The sequence below is a fragment of the Balaenoptera acutorostrata genome, chromosome 1 (genome assembly GCF_949987535.1).
Source record: "Balaenoptera acutorostrata chromosome 1, mBalAcu1.1, whole genome shotgun sequence".
Taxonomy (NCBI): Eukaryota; Metazoa; Chordata; class Mammalia; order Artiodactyla; family Balaenopteridae; genus Balaenoptera; species Balaenoptera acutorostrata.
Window position 1 is genome coordinate 141,079,169 of NC_080064.1, and position 19,152 is coordinate 141,098,320.

Sequence of the window (19,152 nt, forward strand, 5' to 3'; positions counted from 1 at the left end):
CCTTGATATACAGTTGGCCTTTGAACAATGTAGGTTTGAACTCTGCAGGTCCACTTATATGTGGATATTTTTCAATAGTAAATACTATAGTCCTACACATTCTATGGTTGGTTGAATCCACAGATGCAGAGGAACTGTGGATATGGAGGGCCAACTATAAGTTATACTTGGATTAACCCACACCTTGTTCAAGGATCAACTGTATAGATATATATAAAATCTTTATTTTATATATACACATATAAAATCTTTATATAATTTTTGATATGACTATAAACCATTAATATTTTAGAAGTGGAGATAAAATGTCTACAAAAAAATTAAGCTACCCTCTGTATTTAAAAAAAAGCATGTTTTAATTTACAAATATAAAAAAAAATACAGGCATATTTTAATTTTACTTACAGCTGTTTCTCTCCCTGAAAGAATCAATTCTTACTCAAAGGTTTTTAAGGAAACTGGTGTAAGGAGCAAAACAGGTAAATTCAACTCCTAACTTAAGGATTAAATAGTAGTCGTAGTTGTCCATACTTAGCATATTAAAAATCTCCACTTTTAATTAATATCTAATTAAAATTTTAGATGTTAATATCACCTTGTAAAACACTGTTTTTGAGCCTCAGTCTTATCAAAGACCATAAATGAGAGTCTATACTATGATCCTCAGGTAAAATTTTACAAATAGCACCTCCTTTCTGAAACACTTCGGTCCTAAGTCCTGGAAGAGACAAAACACTGCTTCAGCAGTAACAATGCTCGAGGAGCCTAGCGATGAGATCAAAGCACTAAGAAAGTGCTTTATGTTGTTTGTTAAGTTGTTCTTAAAATAATTCTTGAAACCCTAGGTACCAAATAAACACCTAGAAATTGTTTACTAAGTTGGCATGTTCCACTGCCAACTGGGTAAACACATATTTTTCTCATATTTTAACATCACGGATGGATCTTATAACCTTCAGCATCTTACAATTAATTAGTGACTTTTTTTTCCTTAATGGTATTTAAATAATGGTGTTCTAAAACCAATGGTGTTTTAATCAGTAAAGTAATAAGGTAGGTTCCAAATACACAGTGACAAATGGACAAGTGAATGATTGAGAGAATTCATATATATTGAATCACAATCCTCCCACTCAGAGTGTTACTATATCTGCACTTGGTTTCAGACAGTTATAGGAAATAACCAGTTGGTTTTACCACTTTCTACTATGTGGTAATGGCAACATCTTTCACCAAGTAATAACTATTTTCAGACTGGGTTGTATATGTAGTGTATTTAGTTCTAGGACCATAAAATTCTTAAAAGCCCCAAATAAAAAGTTCTATTTACTATCTTACTTATGTTGATAAGGGTCCCTTCAAATGAAACCACTTACATTTTAAAATATTTTTCTCATATTTTTTCAAACGAGCAATGACAAAGGAAAGATCAATGCCCCAGGTACTTCTTGTAGATAACTTGTTATACCGGAAAAGTTACTTAGGCATAATTTATAAAAACACTAGTTACTAAAAATGCATTTTCACCTGTTAAAACCTGCTTAACTCTAAAAAAGTCGATTGAAAATTTCTGATACTCTAAATGTCCATGAGAAAAAACGTAGTTCAGTTCTGATCAATCCCTCTAAAACCAGTGCCCACATCAGAAAAATCTATAGAATCCCTTGGCTACAGAGATGAGTTACATTCTCAACCATTAAGGTAAGTCTAAAATCAATAAAAACAATTAATCTAAGGGAAACATCATCATCAGTATATTGATAAATGAAAGACTACAGTTTCTAATTTTACCAGTGAAGCACATTTTTAAAAACACTAAATGGAAAAGAAATTTAATTAAAAATGTAAACTGAAGATACTCACTATATTAATATAATAACAACTATCAAATTCAATTTCAATAATTGGAGATTACAATGATTCCTCAAATATCTCAGAAGCAGTACAGTGTAGCAGTTAAGAGCAGAGTTACTAACCATGTGACCTTGGACAAGTAACCTAACCTCTCTGAGTCTCAGTTTCCTCATCTGTAAAACAGGGATATTAATAATACCTACATCTCATAGGATCATTCTGAAGGTTAAGTGGAATAATACATATAACACATGTGGTATAGTTACTAGCATACAATAAGTGGTCAATATATATTAGCTGACATTTTTATTACCTTAAGATTTTAGCATATATTTTAAGCTGGAGTCATTTTTCATATTCATATAACACTCTCCATCAATTTACCTAACAAATATTAATTGGACCTTCAAGGAAATAAAAATAGGCCAATTGGTTGGAGCAGAGTGAACAAGTGGGGAGGGGGAAATTGGCATTAGATGAGACAATGAGGGGCCCTGCAAGACATGTTAAGGATTTTAAAATTCTATCCTAAGTGCTATGGGAAATCATTACAGGATTTTAAACAGGAAAGTGCTATGAGATTTGAGTTATAAATCTGGGGAGGAGACAGAAAAGGAAGTGAGGAATCCAGTTTGTAAATTGTTCTGTAGTGTCCTGGCCAAGAGAAGATGGCTGTTTAGAGTAGTGATGGTAATGCAAAAGGCATGATAGCAGTGATAATGAGAAGCAGATGAATTTGGATTATTTTGAACATGAAGAAACAGAATTTCTGATGTGTTAGGAGATGTGAGAGAGAGACAGAGAAGACCAATACGACATATAGACCTAGGAATGACGTACTTTACATGAAATACTGTTAAAAATACTTATCTAATGAATATATAAAATTTTATAGTAGGTAAAAATTTTAAAATAAAAAACCATGTAATTAATGTAATAATGCCTTTCTCACACAGAACTCAAACTTCAATAAACACCAGCATTTATTAATATATACAGTGCAATCAGCAAAGACCTCATAAATTGAAAAGCAGTGAAATGAACCAAAATTGCTTGCTTTCAGCATTGAGAGAATAGCTGGTAACAATTCAATGAGAATTAAGAAGATGACTTTGTCTATCACACAAAACTTACATCTTTGCTAACACTTTTAAAATATCTTTCTTTAAATATATCTGTAAAGCATTTTAATAGGAGAAAACATTTATTTATATTATCTGTAACACATATAACCACCTTTTATTATAACATAGTATATCCATATGTGTCTTTATAATTGCACATGCATGTATGCACGCACACACACACGCTGAACACTTAAACAAGACTAAGTGCCTAGCATTTCATAGGTACTATATACGGATAAGGATATAAGAAAGAGAGAAGGAAAAGATTAGAAGGGGTAGAGTGAGGAAAAGGATGATGCGAAAGGAAAAAGAAAGAAGAGAAGGAGAGAGGAAGAGAAGATGATGGTTTTAGTTGATGAATGACCTCTTGTTCAGAAAGGGCTGTTGATCTGCAAACAGGTAGATTTGCGTATATGCTTGGTTGGCATCATGACGCTGAGCACACAGGAGCTAAATAAAGCACGCAAGAAAAGGGTGAATATGAGAGCCAGGAGACTCTTACAACAGTTATTGTTTATGTCAAGACCTGCTCATCCCAAGGGACCCATTTTCACATAATCTATAATTATCTCTTCGCTTTAATCGCCTTGTCATTCCTGAGGCTCTCATGGGCACTGGAAGAGGAAAAGCTCATTAACTAAACCTTTTCTCCTCTCTCCAGCCACCCATGGCTTTTAATTGCTTGGTGTGTTATTATCTAGGAGTGCAACTGGGATCATTTTCATAAGAAAGGGAGGGAGAGAGAAGGAAGGGAGCCATGAGTCCCTGAGGTATGCACCACAGACAAACCTTTGCTTTCTCAATTATTTATGCCAGCTGAGGTTTTACAGGCTGAATAAATCCATAACTCAAGTTCATTCTGAGCAGTCACATTCTCAAGGGGGAGTTGCCCACTTGCCTATACACAGTTGTGCAGACCTCAAAGAATAACCAGAATGTAACAAGACATATGTCATCCATTTTATCACCTATCACCAAAGTGTTAACACAATGTTGATCATAGGCAACATGGTGAAACGGGGAAGGATTTCACTACTACCAGCCAAACAGATGGAGGGAAGCAGGATAATCTTTTTCGTGCTAAGGGCAGTGGTATCAATGGGACAGTAGTATCCCAGAGTGACACAGCCTACTAAAAGCATAAAAATCCAAATACTCAACTTTTTAAATACAAAATATGTGTAATACATACTCTTGGTGTTTCAGAGTCTTAAATAGATTTGTTAAAACAGGTTGTTAACAATGTGAAGCTCTGAATAAATAACTAAATGGAATTTTATACTATTTGATTCTATTAATCACATTAAACCATGTAAACCAAAGCTATGTGTAGCTTTTTCTCCAATTACATCTCTTTCAGGAAAATTTTAGAGTACAATTTATGTGTAAGTGACTGGCTTTTATGCTACTTTTATTTCAGTTCATATTTTCACCAAAAATACAAAATTAAAGCATAAAATTATCACTTTCATTCTAGTTTTTTATACTTACAGTTTACCATTTTATAATCAGGACTAGAGAGCAACCAGTGAAAAAATATTTCTAAAATATTTTCAAAATCTATTATGGTTTAAAATTTTTAACTTTATAAGTCAATGATGAAAGCATCTCTTTAAAATTCTACAGGCTCTTGTGTCTGACCACAGCAGTGACCTCTGGTATTTTCTGCCAAAACAGTTCATTTGTCTCACAGAACAACTAATCAATTCCAGAGTCCATCAATCACTTTAGTTGTATACTGGTCAGATCTTGCTTAAAGAAGGTCCAGATGGCTGCCTGTGTAAGTGGGATTAATAAGATTCTGATAGATTACATAGCATCAAACTACAAAATATAACAGGGAAGATCAAATGTTATTGCAGGGTGGGTTGGATACTGCACACGTTTCATTTGTTGTATTTTTAAATCATGTCCTAATTTCTCAATTTATGTGCCAACGTCGAGGTAAAACCTTCTCAGTTATACAAGTCACTGAAAGTGATTCCCTGTTAAGTGAGTCAGTATATGTAGTACAGAAGCATTTGACTCTTTGCAAAGCCCTATACTTATTAACCAGAGCTTTTTGTGCCAGTCTACAGTTTAAATGAAACACAAGTGATCTCAAGACTAGAGTCACAAGATCTGTTACTCTCTTGTTTCTATAGTTCCAAACTCAGATCTAGTAGCATTGGTCTCCCTTCCCAGTTTGCCATTTTCTTCTGCAAAAGCAAACAACCTGTACCTAATTCCACAGTTAGGTGCTTTTAGCTCCCACCATCAGCCCTGTGCCCCGAGTCTCCACTGTGGGGACTCTATGCTTAGTAACAATACTAATAAAACTAATAGTTACAAAGTAACTTATTTTGTGCCACATACTATTCTAGGATGCCTGTGTGTAAGTATTCATATAATCCACAAAAATGCTATATGAGAAAGCATCATACACTATAATCATCCCCATTTTATAGATAAGTAGCTTGTCCAAGGTCACAGAGCTAATAAGAGATGCAACCACCATTTGAATTCCAGCAGGCTCCATAATTTTTTGTACTTAATTAGCCTCACCTTACATCTCCTCCATTATACTACAGAACAATTAAGTAGCTTCAGAATGAGAAATCGGTGTCAGGGCTCTGGAATATTAACACAGAGATCTGTACCTATGACATTATATTGTCACTTTCTGTGAAAGAGTGGAAATAAAGGTCAGAACCAAAACAGGCAGGGAGCAAGCTCAGAATTGGCCCCAGTGGCCCTTGGCCCAGGAACATTTACAATAAAACTAAAATGGGCCCTTAACTTATCACCTACAATGCATATTAGTCAAGAAGCTGCCACAACAATGGAGCCCAAGCCTTAGTAAAGGGGTTCATTAGATACTGATTTTCCTAACCTTCAGAAATGTGGAGGGCTTCCCTGGTGGCGCAGTGGTTAAGAATCCACCTGCCAATGCAGGGGACACGCTCGCATGCCACAACTACCGAAGTCCGCGTGCCTAGAGCCTGTGCTCCACAACAAGACAAGCCAAAGCAACGAGAAGCCCGCGCACTGCAACAAAGAGTAGCCCCCGCTCGCCCCAACTAGAGAAAGCCCGTGCGCAGCAATGAAGACCCAACGCAGCCAAAAATAAGTAAATAAATAAATTTTTTTAAATGTGGAAAAAATTAAAAGTTTATATGTTAAAGTATCCAAAACAGACCTTCAAAATACATTTTTATGTTCTTTTTAATGGTTCTATACAAGAAAGCTTTTCCTTTCATCCAAGTTTACCATTTGATGTTTCTAAAATTATAAAACCTACTGTCACTTTCACCTCAGCTGAACATTAATTCTGCCAAGAAACTGCAATTAACCTCAATTAAAGCACAATTTTCTCTTCGAAAAATAAAACACCAGATATTAAATTTCACCAAAGTACAAGCAAAATTTGATTATACAAACTTCAACAAATAGCCTGTTTTCACTGTAGTAACTGCATTCTTATACTTAAGAAACAATAGGGACTATATCTGGTCCTTCACTGGAATAAACGAACATTTCATTATACAATAACTTTTATCATGATCTAGTTTGTTATACTGGAATTGTTACAGAATGAATTCTCTAATATAAGAATATGACTAGTTGCTGTGATTTCTGATCTACTGTAGTAGTAACAAAACTACAGTTTGTAACTGAAAGGCTTTCAGTGGTTCTCTCACATTCATGTTCCTTACTGTTTCATATCTTAACAATATGTTCCAGAATACAATGATTTAGAGCCTATCATAAGAAGACTAATACTTGGATGACTTAATGAAATAAGGCCAAGACTAACCAGTTTTGCCTATAGCGGAGGTTCATATTTCACTCAACCAATAAGGTTTATTAAACATACTCAAATGTAGATGCCAAAAATACCAAAAACATACTATTCAAACGTGAAGAAGCTGAGAAGCACAAATATCCACAATATTTTGTCTCATCACAGGTTCATAATAAACATGTGTTGAGTTGAATTAAAATCTCTACTTTGGCGAGGGGGGGCAAGATGGCGGAAGAGTAAGACGCGGAGATCACCTTCCTTCCCACAGATACAGTAGAAATACATCTACACGTGGAACTGCTCCTATAGAACACCCACTGAACACTGGCAGAAGACGTCAGACCTCCCAAAAGGCAAGAAAATCCCCACGTACTTCGGAAGGGCAAAAGAAAAAAGAAATAACAGAGACAAAAGAATAGGGATGGGACCTGCACCAGTGGTAGGGAGCTGTGAAGGAGGAAAGGTTTCCACACACTAGGAAGCCCCTTCGTGGGCAGAGACTGCGGGTGGCAGAGGGGGGAAGCTTCGGAGCCACGGAGGAGAGCGCAGCCACAGGGGTGTGGAGGGCAAAGCGGAGAGATTCCCGCACGGAGGCTCGGCGCCGAGCAGCACTCACCAGCCCGAGAGGCTTGTCTGCACACCCGCCGGGGCGGGCGGGGGCTGGGAGCTGAGGCTCGGGCTTCGGTGCTAGCCGGGAGGGAGTCCGGGAAAAAGTCTGCAGCTGCCGAAGAGGCAAGAGACTTTTTCTTGCCTCTTTGTTTCGCGGCACGCAAGGAGAGGGGATTCAGAGCGCCACCTAAACGAACTCCAGAGGCGGGCGCGAGCCGCAGTTATCAGCGCGGACCCCAGAGACGGGCAGAAGACGCTAAGGCTGCTGCTGCCGCCACCAGGAAGCCTGTGTGCAAGCACAGGTCACTCTCCACACCGCCCCTCCTGGGAGCCGCTGCAGCCCGCCACTGCCAGGCTCCCGTGATCCGGGGACAACTTCCCCAGGAGAACGCACGGCGCGCCTCAGGCTGCTGCAACGTCACGCCGGCCTCTGCCGCCGCAGGCTCGCCCCGCATCCGTACCCCTCCCTCCCCCGGCCTGAGTGAGACAGAGCCCCCGAAGCAGCTGCTCCTTTAACCCCATTCTGTCTGGGCAGGGAACAGATGCCCTCAGGCGACCTACATGCAGAGGCGGGTCCAAATCCAAAGCTGAACCCCAGAAGCTGTACGAACAAAGAAGAGAAAGGGAAATCTCTCCCAGCAGCCTCAGAAGCAGCGGATTAAAGCTCCACAAACAACTGGATGTGCCTGTATCTGTTGAATACCTGAATAGACAACAAATCATCCCAAATTCAAGAGGTGGACTTTGGGAGCAGGACATATTAATTTTTCCCCTTTTCCTTTTTTTGTAAGTGTATATGTGTATGCTTCTGGGAGAGATTTTGTCTGTATAGCTTTGCTTTCACCATTAGTCCTAGGGTTAGGTCCGTCTGTTTTGTTTTTTTTTTTTTAATTAAAAAATTTTTATTTTCCTAATAAATGTTTTCTTAATAATTTTTTCCTTATTTTCTATTTTCAGAAATTAAAGAAATTTTTTAATAACTTTTTTCGTATTTTTTATTTTAAAAAATTAAAAATTTTTTTCTTAATAAATTTTTTTCTTAATTTTTTAATTACAAAAAATTAATAAATCTATTTTTAAAAATTAAAAAAAAATTTTTCTGAATACATTTATTCTTAATAATTTTTTTCTTATTTTTTATTTTAATAGCTTTATTTTATTTTATTTTATCCTCTTTCTTTCTTTCTTTCTATTTTTTTCTCCCTTTTATTCTGAGCTGTGTGGATGAAAGGCTCTTGGTGCTCCAGCCAGGCATCAGGGCTGTGCCTCTGAGGTGGGAGAGCCAACTTCAGGACACTGGTCCACAAGAGACCTCCCAGCCCCACGTAATACCAAACAGCGAAAATCTCTCAGAGATCTCTATCTCAACATCAAGACCCAGCTTCACTCAACGACCAGCAAGCTACAGTGCTGGACACCCTATGCCAAACAACTAGCTAGACAGGAACACAGCCCCATCCATTAGCAGAGAGGCTGCCTAAAATCATAATAAGGCCACAGACACCCCAAAACACACCAACAGACGTGGACGTGCCCACCAGAAAGACAAGATCCAGCCTCATCCACCAGAACTCAGGCACTAGTTCCCTCCACCAGGAAGCCTACACAACCCACTGAACCAACCTTAGCCACTGGGGACAGATACTAAAAACAACGGGAACTACGAACCTGCAGCCTGTGAAAAGGAGGCCCCCAACACAGTAAGATAAGCAAAATGAGAAGACAAACACACAGCAGGTGAAGGAGCAGGGTCAAAACACACCAGACCTAACAAATGAAGAGGAAATAGGCAGTCTACCTGAAAAAGAATTCAGAATAATGATAGTAAAGATGATCCAAAATCTTGGAAATAGAATAGACAAAATGCAAGAAACATTTAACAAGGATGTAGAAGAACTAAAGAGGAACCAAGCAACGATGAAAAACACAATAAATGAAATTAAAAATACTCTAGACGGGATCAATAGCAGAATAACTGAGGCAGAAGAACGGATAAGTGACCTGGAAGATAAAATAGTGGAAATAACTACCACAGAGCAGAATAAAGAAAAAAGAATGAAAAGAACTGAGGACAGTCTCAGAGACCTCTGGGACAACATTAAACGCACCAACATTCGAATTATAGGGGTCCCAGAAGAAGAAGAAAAAAAGAAAGGGACTGAGAAAATATTTGGAGAGATTATAGTTGAAAACTTCCCTAATATGGGAAAGGAAATAGTTAATCAAGTCCTGGAAGCACAGAGAGTCCCATACAGGATAAATCCAAGGAGAAACACGGCAAGACACATATTAATCAAACTATCAAAAATTAAATATAAAGAAAACATATTAAAAGCAGCAAGGGAGAAACAACAAATAACACACAAGGGAATCCCCATAAGGTTAACAGCTGATCTTTCAGCAGAAACTCTGCAAGCCAGAAGGGAGTGGCAGGATATACTTAAAGTCATGAAGGAGAAAAACCTACAACCAAGGTTACTCTACCCAGCAAGGATCTCATTCAGATTTGATGGAGAAATTAAAACCTTTACAGACAAGCAAAAGCTGAGAGAGTTCAGCACCACCAAACCAGCTTTACAACAAATGCTAAAGGAACTTCTCTAGGCAAGAAACACAAGAGAAGGAAAACACCTACAATAACAAACACAAAATATTTAAGAAAATGGGAATAGGAACATACATATCAATAATTACCTTAAATGTAAATGGATTAAATGCTCCCACCAAAAGACACAGACTGGCTGAATGGATACAAAAACAAGATCTATATATATGCTGTCTACAAGAGACCCACTTCAGACCTAGAGACACATACAGACTGAAAGTGAGGGGATGGAAAAAGATATTCCATGCAAATGGAAATCAAAAGAAAGCTGGAGTAGCAATTCTCATATCAGACAAAATAGACTTTAAAATAAAGACTATTACAAGAGACAAAGAAGGACACTATATAATGATCAAGGGATCGATCCAAGAGGAAGGTATAACAATTGTAAATATTTATGCACCCAACATAGGAGCACCTCAATACATAAGGCAAATACTAACAGCCATAAAAGGGGAAATCGACAGCAACACAATCATAGTAGGGGACTTTAACACCCCACTTTCACCAATGGACAGATCATCCAAAATGAAAATAAATAAGGAAACACAAGCTTTAAATGATACATTAAACAAGATGGACTTAATTGATATTTATAGAACATTCCACCCAAAAACAACAGAATACACATTTTTCTCAAGTGCTCATGGAACATTCTCCAGGATACATCATATCTTGGGTCACAAATCAAGCCTTGGTAAATTTAAGAAAATTGAAATCGTATCAAGTATCTTTTCCGACCACAACGCTATGAGACTAGATATCAATTACAGGAAAAGATCTGTAAAAAATACAAACACATGGAGGCTACACAATACACTACTTAATAATGAAGTGATCACTGAAGAAATCAAAGGGGAAATCAAAAAATACCTAGAAAATAATGACAATGGAGACACGGCGACCCAAAACCTATGGGATGCAGCAAAAGCAGTTCTAAGAGGGAAGTTCATAGCAATACAAGCCTACCTCAAGAAATAGGAAACATCTCGAATAAACAACCTAACCTTGCACCTAAAGCAATTAGAGAAAGAAGAGCAAAAAAACCCCAGAGCTAGCAGAAGGAAAGAAATCATAAAGATCAGATCAGAAATAAATGAAAAAGAAATGAAGGAAACAGTAGCAAAAATCAATGAAACTAAAAGCTGGTTCTTCGAGAAGATAAACAAAATTGATAAACCATTAGCCAGACTCATCAAGAGAAAAAGGGAGAAGACTCAAATCAATAGAATTAGAAATAAAAAAGGAGAAGTAACCACTGACAATGCAGAAATACAAACGATCATGAGAGATTACTACAAGCAACTCTATGCCAATAAAATGGACAACTTGGAAGAAATGGACAGATTCTTAGAAATGCACAACCTACCGAGACTGAACCAGGAAGAAATAGAAAATATGAACAGACCAATCACAAGCACTGAAATTGAAACTGTGATTAAAAATCTTCCAACAAACAAAAGCCCAGGACCAGATGGCTTCACAGGCGAATTCTATCAAACATTTAGAGAAGAGCTAACACCTATCCTTCTCAAACTCTTCCAAAATATAGCAGAGGGAGGAACACTCCCAAACTCATTCTATGAGGCCACCATCACCCTGATACCAAAACCAGACAAAGATGTCACAAAGAAAGAAAACTACAGGCCAGTATCACTGATCAACATAGATGCAAAAATCCTCAACAAAATACTAGCAAACAGAATCCAACAGCACATTAAAAGGATCATACACCATGATCAAGTGGGGTTTATTCCAGGAATGCAAGGATTCTTCAACATACGCAAATCAATCAATGTGATACACCATATTAACAAATTGAAGGAGAAAAACCATATGATCATCTCAATAGATGCAGAGAAAGCTTTCGACAAAATTCAACACCCATTTATGATAAAAGCCCTGCAGAAAGTAGGCATAGAGGGAACTTGCCTCAACATAATAAAGGCCATATATGACAAACCCACAGCCAACATCGTCCTCAATGGTGAAAAACTGAAACCATTTCCACTAAGATCAGGAACAAGACAAGGTTGCCCACTCTCACCACTATTATTCAACATAGTTTTGGAAGTGTTAGCCACAGCAATCAGAGAAGAAAAAGAAATAAAAGGAATACAAATCAGTAAAGAAGAAGTAAAGCTGTCACTGTTTGCAGATGACATGATACTATACCTAGGGAATCCTAAAACTGCCACCAGAAAACTACTAGAGTTAATCAATGAATCTGGTAAAGTAGCAGGATACAAAATTAATGCACAGAAATCTCTTGCATTCCTATATACTAATGATGAAAAATCTGAAAGTGAAATTAAGAAAACACCCGTTTACCATTGCAACAAAAAGAATAAAATATCTAGGAATAAACCTACCTAAGGAGACAAAAGACTTGTATGCAGAAAATTATAGGACACTGATGAAAAAAATTAACGATGCTACAAATAGATGGAGAGATATACCATGTTCTTGGATTGGAAGAATCAACATTGTGAAAATGACTCTACTACCCAAAGCAATCTACAGATTCAATGCAATCCCTATCAAACCACCACAGGCATTTTTCACAGCACTAGAACAAAAAAATGTCACAATTTGTATGGAGACACAAAAGACCCCGAATAGCCAAAGCAATCTTGAGAACGAAAAATGGAGCTGGAGGAATCAGGCTCCCTGACTTCAGACTATATTACAAAGCTACAGTAATCAAGACAGTTTGGTACTGGCACAAAAACAGAAATATAGATCAATGGAACAGGATAGAAAGCCCAGAGATAAACCCACGCACTTATGGTCACCTTATCTTTGATAAAGGAGGCAAGCATATACAGTGGAGAAAAGACAGCCTCTTCAATAAGTGGTGCTGGGAAAATTGGACAGGTACATGTAAAAGTATGAAATTAGAACACTCCCTGACACCATACACAAAGATAAACTCAAAATGGATTAAAGACCTAAGTGTAAGGCCAGACACTATCAAACTCTTAGAGGAAAACATAGGCAGAACACTCTATGACATAAATCGTAGCAAGATCCTTTTTGACCCACCTCCTAGAGAAATGGAAATAAAAACACAAATAAACAAATGGGACCTAATGAAACTTAAAAGCTTTTGCACAGCAAAGGAAACCATAAGCAAGACCAAAAGACAACCCTCAGATTGGGAGAAAATATTTGTAAATGAAGCAACTGACAAAGGATTAATCTCCAAGATTTACAAGCAGCTCATGCAGCTCAATAACAGAAAAACAAACAACCCAATCCAAAAGTGGGCAGAAGACCTAAAGAGACATTTCTCCAAAGAAGATATACAGATGGCCAACAGACACATGAAAGAATGCTCAACATCATTAATCATTAGAGAAATGCAAATCAAAACTACAATGAGATATCATCTCACACCGGTCAGAATGGCCATCATCAAAAAATCTAGAAACAATAAATGCTGGAGAGGGTGTGGAGAAAAGGGAACCCTCTTGCACTGTTAGTGGGAATGTAAATTGATACAGCCACTATGGAGAACAGTATGGAGGTTCCTTAAAAAACTACAAATAGAACTACCATACGACCCAGCAATCCCACTACTGGGCATATACCCTGAGAAAACCATAGGTCAAAAAGAGTCATGTACCAAAATGTTCATTGCAGCTCTATTTACAATAGCCAGGACATGGAGGCAACCTAAATGTCCATCGACAGATGAATGGATAAAGAAGATGTGGCACATATATACAATGGAATATTACTCAGCCATAAAAAGAAATGAAATGGAGGTATTTGTAGTGAGGTGGATGGAGTTAGAGTCTGTCATACAGAATGAAGTAAGTCAGAAAGAGAAAAACAAATACAGTATGCTAACACATATATATGGAATCTAAGGAAAAAAAAAAAAGGTCATGAAGAACCTAGTGGCAAGATGGGAATAAAGACACAGACCTACTAAAGAATGGACTTCAGGATATGGGGAGTGGGAGGAGTGAGATGTGACAGGGTGAGAGAGTGTCATGGACATATATACACTACCAAATGTAAAATAGATAGCTAGTGGGAAGCAGCCGCATAGCACAGGGAGATCAGCTTGGTGCTTTGTGACCACCTAGAGGGGTGGGATAGGGAGGGTGGGAGGGAGGGAGATGCAAGAGGAAAGAGATATGGGAACATATGTATATGTATAACTGATTCACTTTGTTATAAAGCAGAAACTAACACACCATTGTAAAGCAATTATACTTCAATAAAGATGTTAAAAAAAATCTCTACTTTATGAAGATAAAGCTATATTATTTTGTCATTTTTCTCAAGATCAAAATTCTAAATATTGATTTAAATCTGAGTAACTTCTTTAGGAATCGGGTAGAGGATAAGCAGGTAGGTTAACTTTTCCAGTTTAGTTTAACTCTTAGGAATACTCCAATTACCCAGATATCTACTATTACATCAACAGGAGTACATTTGATTTGCTTTCTGTTCTGCAGAGCTACTGTGATCAGTCATGTCACTGGATATTACAAAAGAAACTGTATTCAACGTGTCATTTTGAAAAATACTAGAGTCTGGGAGCCCTTAAGGAAATCAGTACACAAAATAAAGATCACTATAGATAAGTGATTGATATTATTAGAAAGTTAAGTATAGTGATTTTAAAAAAGCAAAGTTAAGAAACTATCTCCATTTAATTATCTAACTAGGAAAGTGGCCTATACATTTCTTTAGGAAAAGAGGTGAGGATGGGCATGTCTGATTTATGATAGGGCCACTAGGCTAACTGTGTGTGAGCCAGTCACTAAACTTTCAGCTCCTTGGGGGAAGCAGCTGTGGATACCTCCCAAGCTCTGGGCACTTTTACTAGGTACCTACTAAGTTCTGGGAACTTCCCCAGATACTGAGAATACGCAGATGGATAAAATACTATCCTTGCTCTCCAAAAACTAACAGTTTAGTAGAAAGGACAAATTTTTTAAAATTATAATCCAATGTAGCATAATGTCACAGATGCTATAACAAAAGTGTGAATAAAAGACTATGGGAACACAGAGAAGGAATGACTAACCTCCCCTCCTGGAAAAATGACTCTAAGGGTTTACTGACTTGATTTGAACATTTAATAAACTTTGATTAATACGGTTAAGGTTCTAATACGTCATTTTTTAGAAGCTCTAAGTAGAGAATATACAAATTAAGAACCCCCCAAACATGTTCTGATTCTATAAGGGTTAAGGGGAAGGGGGAGTTAAAACTCTGAAAATGTTTTTTAAACTGTGCTTCCTCAAAACTACATGGGCTTCTCAGAGCTTTCAGGGTACCTCAAAGGGATCAGAGTGGCAAATGTACTCCAGGCTAGCAGCATTCTTAAAGGGTATCTTTATCCCCCTCAAATCTCCATCAGTCTTCCACTATCTCACCCCAAGTAGACATTTAATCTTAGTAAAAAACGATGTGCTATGCAAACAGATTCAAGACAGGGCCCTTAGTATTAACTGGTCATTAACTGGAAACTATGAGTATTTGAAGTTTTTGATTCAGAGGGGTATCAATAGCTTTCCTTCTAGAATTCTACCTGGCAGTTCTTATCACTACTTCTTTATGTGGTGAATAATGTCAGCAACTCTTCTGCAAGAGTGAAGCATAAAATTTTGGTACAATTTCCTCTTCATTCTATGAAGACAGATATTTCCCTTCAATTTAGGTGAACTCAATTTTCCACTTGAAAATTAGAGCTCATTTATTTCATGTTAATAGTAAGAAAAGTAAAGCTCAGATGACGCAGAAGGGTAAGAGCATCAGAAGTTCCTATTTCTTGTTTCTGCTTGTAAAGTAACAATCTTAGAAGAATGTGTCACATGGCTTTAAAGCAGGATAGAATCCTTTTTCTGATTTACACAGTGTGTAAAGAAAACGATAATCCAAGAAATTTCATACATAACATACAAAATTTAAGGACCTTTGTTAAATAATGCAAAATGACGTTTAAAATTTTTTTAATTTTGTTAAAAATACATGACATAAAATTTATCATCTTAACCATCTCTAAGTGTCCGCTTTGGTAGTATTAAGTATATTCATATTGTTGTGCAACCAGTCTCCAGAACTTTTTCATCTTGTAAAGCTGAAATTATTTTTAACTTGTAGCTAGAGTAAATAAACTACAGAAATTAAAATATTTAAAAGATATAACGATATTTTGAGGAAAACTAATGAGAACAACAACAAAAATCCATAGCTTTAGATTGAGACACAAAACCTTGCCCTATCAACCAGTTACATGGGAGAAAGGTTATTACCTGGCACTGATTCAGATACTTAAAAATTTTAAAGATTATACACATAAAAATTTATTTCCTGCCATTTATTATCCTCCTAGAGATACCACCAAATCGGTTTCATGTTAAGAAAAAGTTCTTCAAATGAAAGTTTTGGGTATTAAATAAATAAATTTATAAACACACACACACACATACTATACATATACATATATGTATATTACCCCTATTGTTGAAGACCAGAAAAGAATTTACCTGATGATTTCTTCGTGATACAGAGAACTAACAACTGGCCCACCAAAACCAGTATTTGCTTCTTTTCCTTTCTTCTCTGGTGACTGTGGGGGGCGGGGGGGAATTGGTGGAAAAAAGACACATGGATTAAAGCAATGTGCATTTACACCAGTTACAAAATACTACTCTGTTAAGGAACACTAATATTTGATGATCCACCATTTCTCTAAGGCCCTAGTGACAATTTTAGGATGGCATCAGAAAGGCAAGAGGACTCTCAGGTCATCACAGCAGTAGAATGAGTATCGTCTAGCAAGCTAAGGTTATTCCACTACTGCCTTCTGGAGCCACCAAAGAGCCATTCCCCTAGCTGATTATGTCAGCTATGTTCATTGTGGAAAACAGAGACATTCAGCGTGGAAAAATGAAAACAAAATATGAAATATAAACACCAGACCTGAATGTGATCAGGAAAATCATATCTAGGTTAACAAAATTAAAGTTCCCAAATAAGAAACTAAATTGTAGTAAAACTTAAAATTTAACCATAAAAAAATAAAAAAAAATATTTTTAGGTGGCAAGAAGGAAGGATGAGAAGGTAGAAGGGAGAGAGGAAAGGAGGTTGAGATCTAAAACAAAAGAAAAAAAGCAAACTTATGGAAACGTTTTCCAAAATCAAGTATTCAGTAGGCTCTGTCCCTCTATGTTCTCAAAAACCACAAGGTTAAGATTAAACTTAAAAGTAAGATTCTTCCAAAACATGTATGTAGAAGCAGTGAACCTGGCTATTACTGTTGTCTGAAAGATCAAACTGCAACCTGTGCAAAAGCCCACATCTCTTGCAATATTGACAGTTTTTAGGCCAGGACACCCTACAAAAATAAAAACTCTGATTCTGAACATAAATATTATCTTAGAGTCAAAATTACTTTTATTATTTAATTTGACTGCAAAAATAATTAGTTTCACTTCAGAAAAATACAGACAGTTCCCCTATACGTGTTTTTTTTCTTACTTTAAAGAAGGGGTTTTGCTTTATTGTTGTTACTTCTTTTGTTTGTTTCTTTTGGTCTGTGAATCACTTGGCTAAGGTAAAGATCCTGTAGGCAGCATATTCTGTCAGTTCGTAACACCATTAGGGGAACTAAAGTTTCAAGAAATGGTGCAGATTTTTGAGGTGAAGAAGTCGGTTATCAATTTATGACAGAAACAAAGGTATAATGTCATAAACAACAACTACCATCATGATTAAATAATAAAGTATATAAAGTACAATAGCCTGATGTTGGCAAAAAAGAAGCACAAAGTAAATGCAAGTTCCCTCTCTCCTCTGAGGACCAGTCTTAAGAGCATAAATGCTGCAAAGAATTTTCAGGATAGAGAATGTTTTCCCTTATACTAAAAAAGCACAATCCAAAGGGAGAACTTACTTTATTTAATCCAATTACATTCTAAATACATACTCCATTAGTAGGATAAAGTTGAAACATACTTGCTGCCCAAGAGATGCTTGCTAAATGAATAACAAAATTGGAAATGAGAAAACTGGATACCAAAGGAAAAAGAGAGAGAGAATCAAGTATAGTGTCAAGCACAGTTTCCTGAAAAAGAACTGACTCCAAGAAGATAACATAGCAGAAAATTTAGGTGACCTTAGGTTTGCAATCACTTTTTAGAAACAACACCAAAACCATGATCCATGAAAGAAAAAAACTGATGTTAGTGTTTATTAAAATTAAAAAGTCTGCTCTGTGAAAGACACCATTAAGAGAATGAAATGACAAACCACAAACTGGGAAAAAAAACCTTTGCAAACACAAATCTATTAAAGGACTGGTATTCAAAATATATCTTAAAAGACTCTTAAAACTCAACAATAAGAAAACAAATAGAAAATTACAGGTCAATATTGATGGTGAACATAGATGTAAAATTCCTCAAGAAAATATCAGCAAACCAAATTCAACAAAACATTAAAAGGATTAAACACCATGATCAAGTAGGATTTATCCTAGGAATGCAAAGATGGCTCAACACCCACAAATCAATCAATGTGATATGTCACATTAACAAAATTAAGGATAAAGATCATATGATCATCTCAACAGATGCAGAAAAAGCACTTGATAAAATTCAATATCTGTTCATGATAAAAACTCTGAACAATGCGGGTACACAGGGAATGTACCTCAACATAATAAAGGCCATATATGACAAGCCCACAACTAACATCATACTCAACAGTAAAAAGCTGAAAGCTTTACCTCTAAGATCAGGAACAAGACAAGGATGCCCATTCTTACCACTTTTATTCAACAATGTATTCGAAGTCCTAGCCACAGCAATTAGGCAAGAAAAAGAAATAAAGGCACCCAAGTTAGAAAGGAAGAAGTAAAATTATCTCCTTTCATAGACAACATGATCTTATACACAGACAACCCTAAAGACATACTCCCCCCCCACCAATCAATCTGTTAGAGGTAACAAATGATTCCAGAAAAGTTACAGGATACAAAATTAACATACCAAAATCATGTCATGTCTGAGGGAGACAGAAGATAAAGTTTTCTAATAGTAAAAAGTAATGAGTGCTATAGAAAAAAATTAGTGTAGGGAAGAGGGTTGGAATTTTAAATAAGATGGTCTGGAAGGGCCTCACTGAGAAGGTCATTTGAATAAAG

At 36.6% G+C, this 19,152-nt stretch overlaps 1 protein-coding gene across 4 annotated transcripts in view; it reads right to left on the reverse strand.

Moving 5' to 3' along the window:
• Positions 1-19,152, reverse strand: part of ACBD6 (acyl-CoA binding domain containing 6) — a 242,340-nt gene that overhangs the window by 141,778 nt on the left and 81,410 nt on the right. For all 4 annotated transcript variants that reach the window (XM_007188191.2, XM_007188192.3, XM_057557063.1 and 1 more), the window contains exon 4: positions 16,492-16,574. In XM_007188191.2, the coding sequence (XP_007188253.1) occupies positions 16,492-16,574 (83 nt within the window). The remainder of the gene's footprint in view (positions 1-16,491; positions 16,575-19,152) is intronic.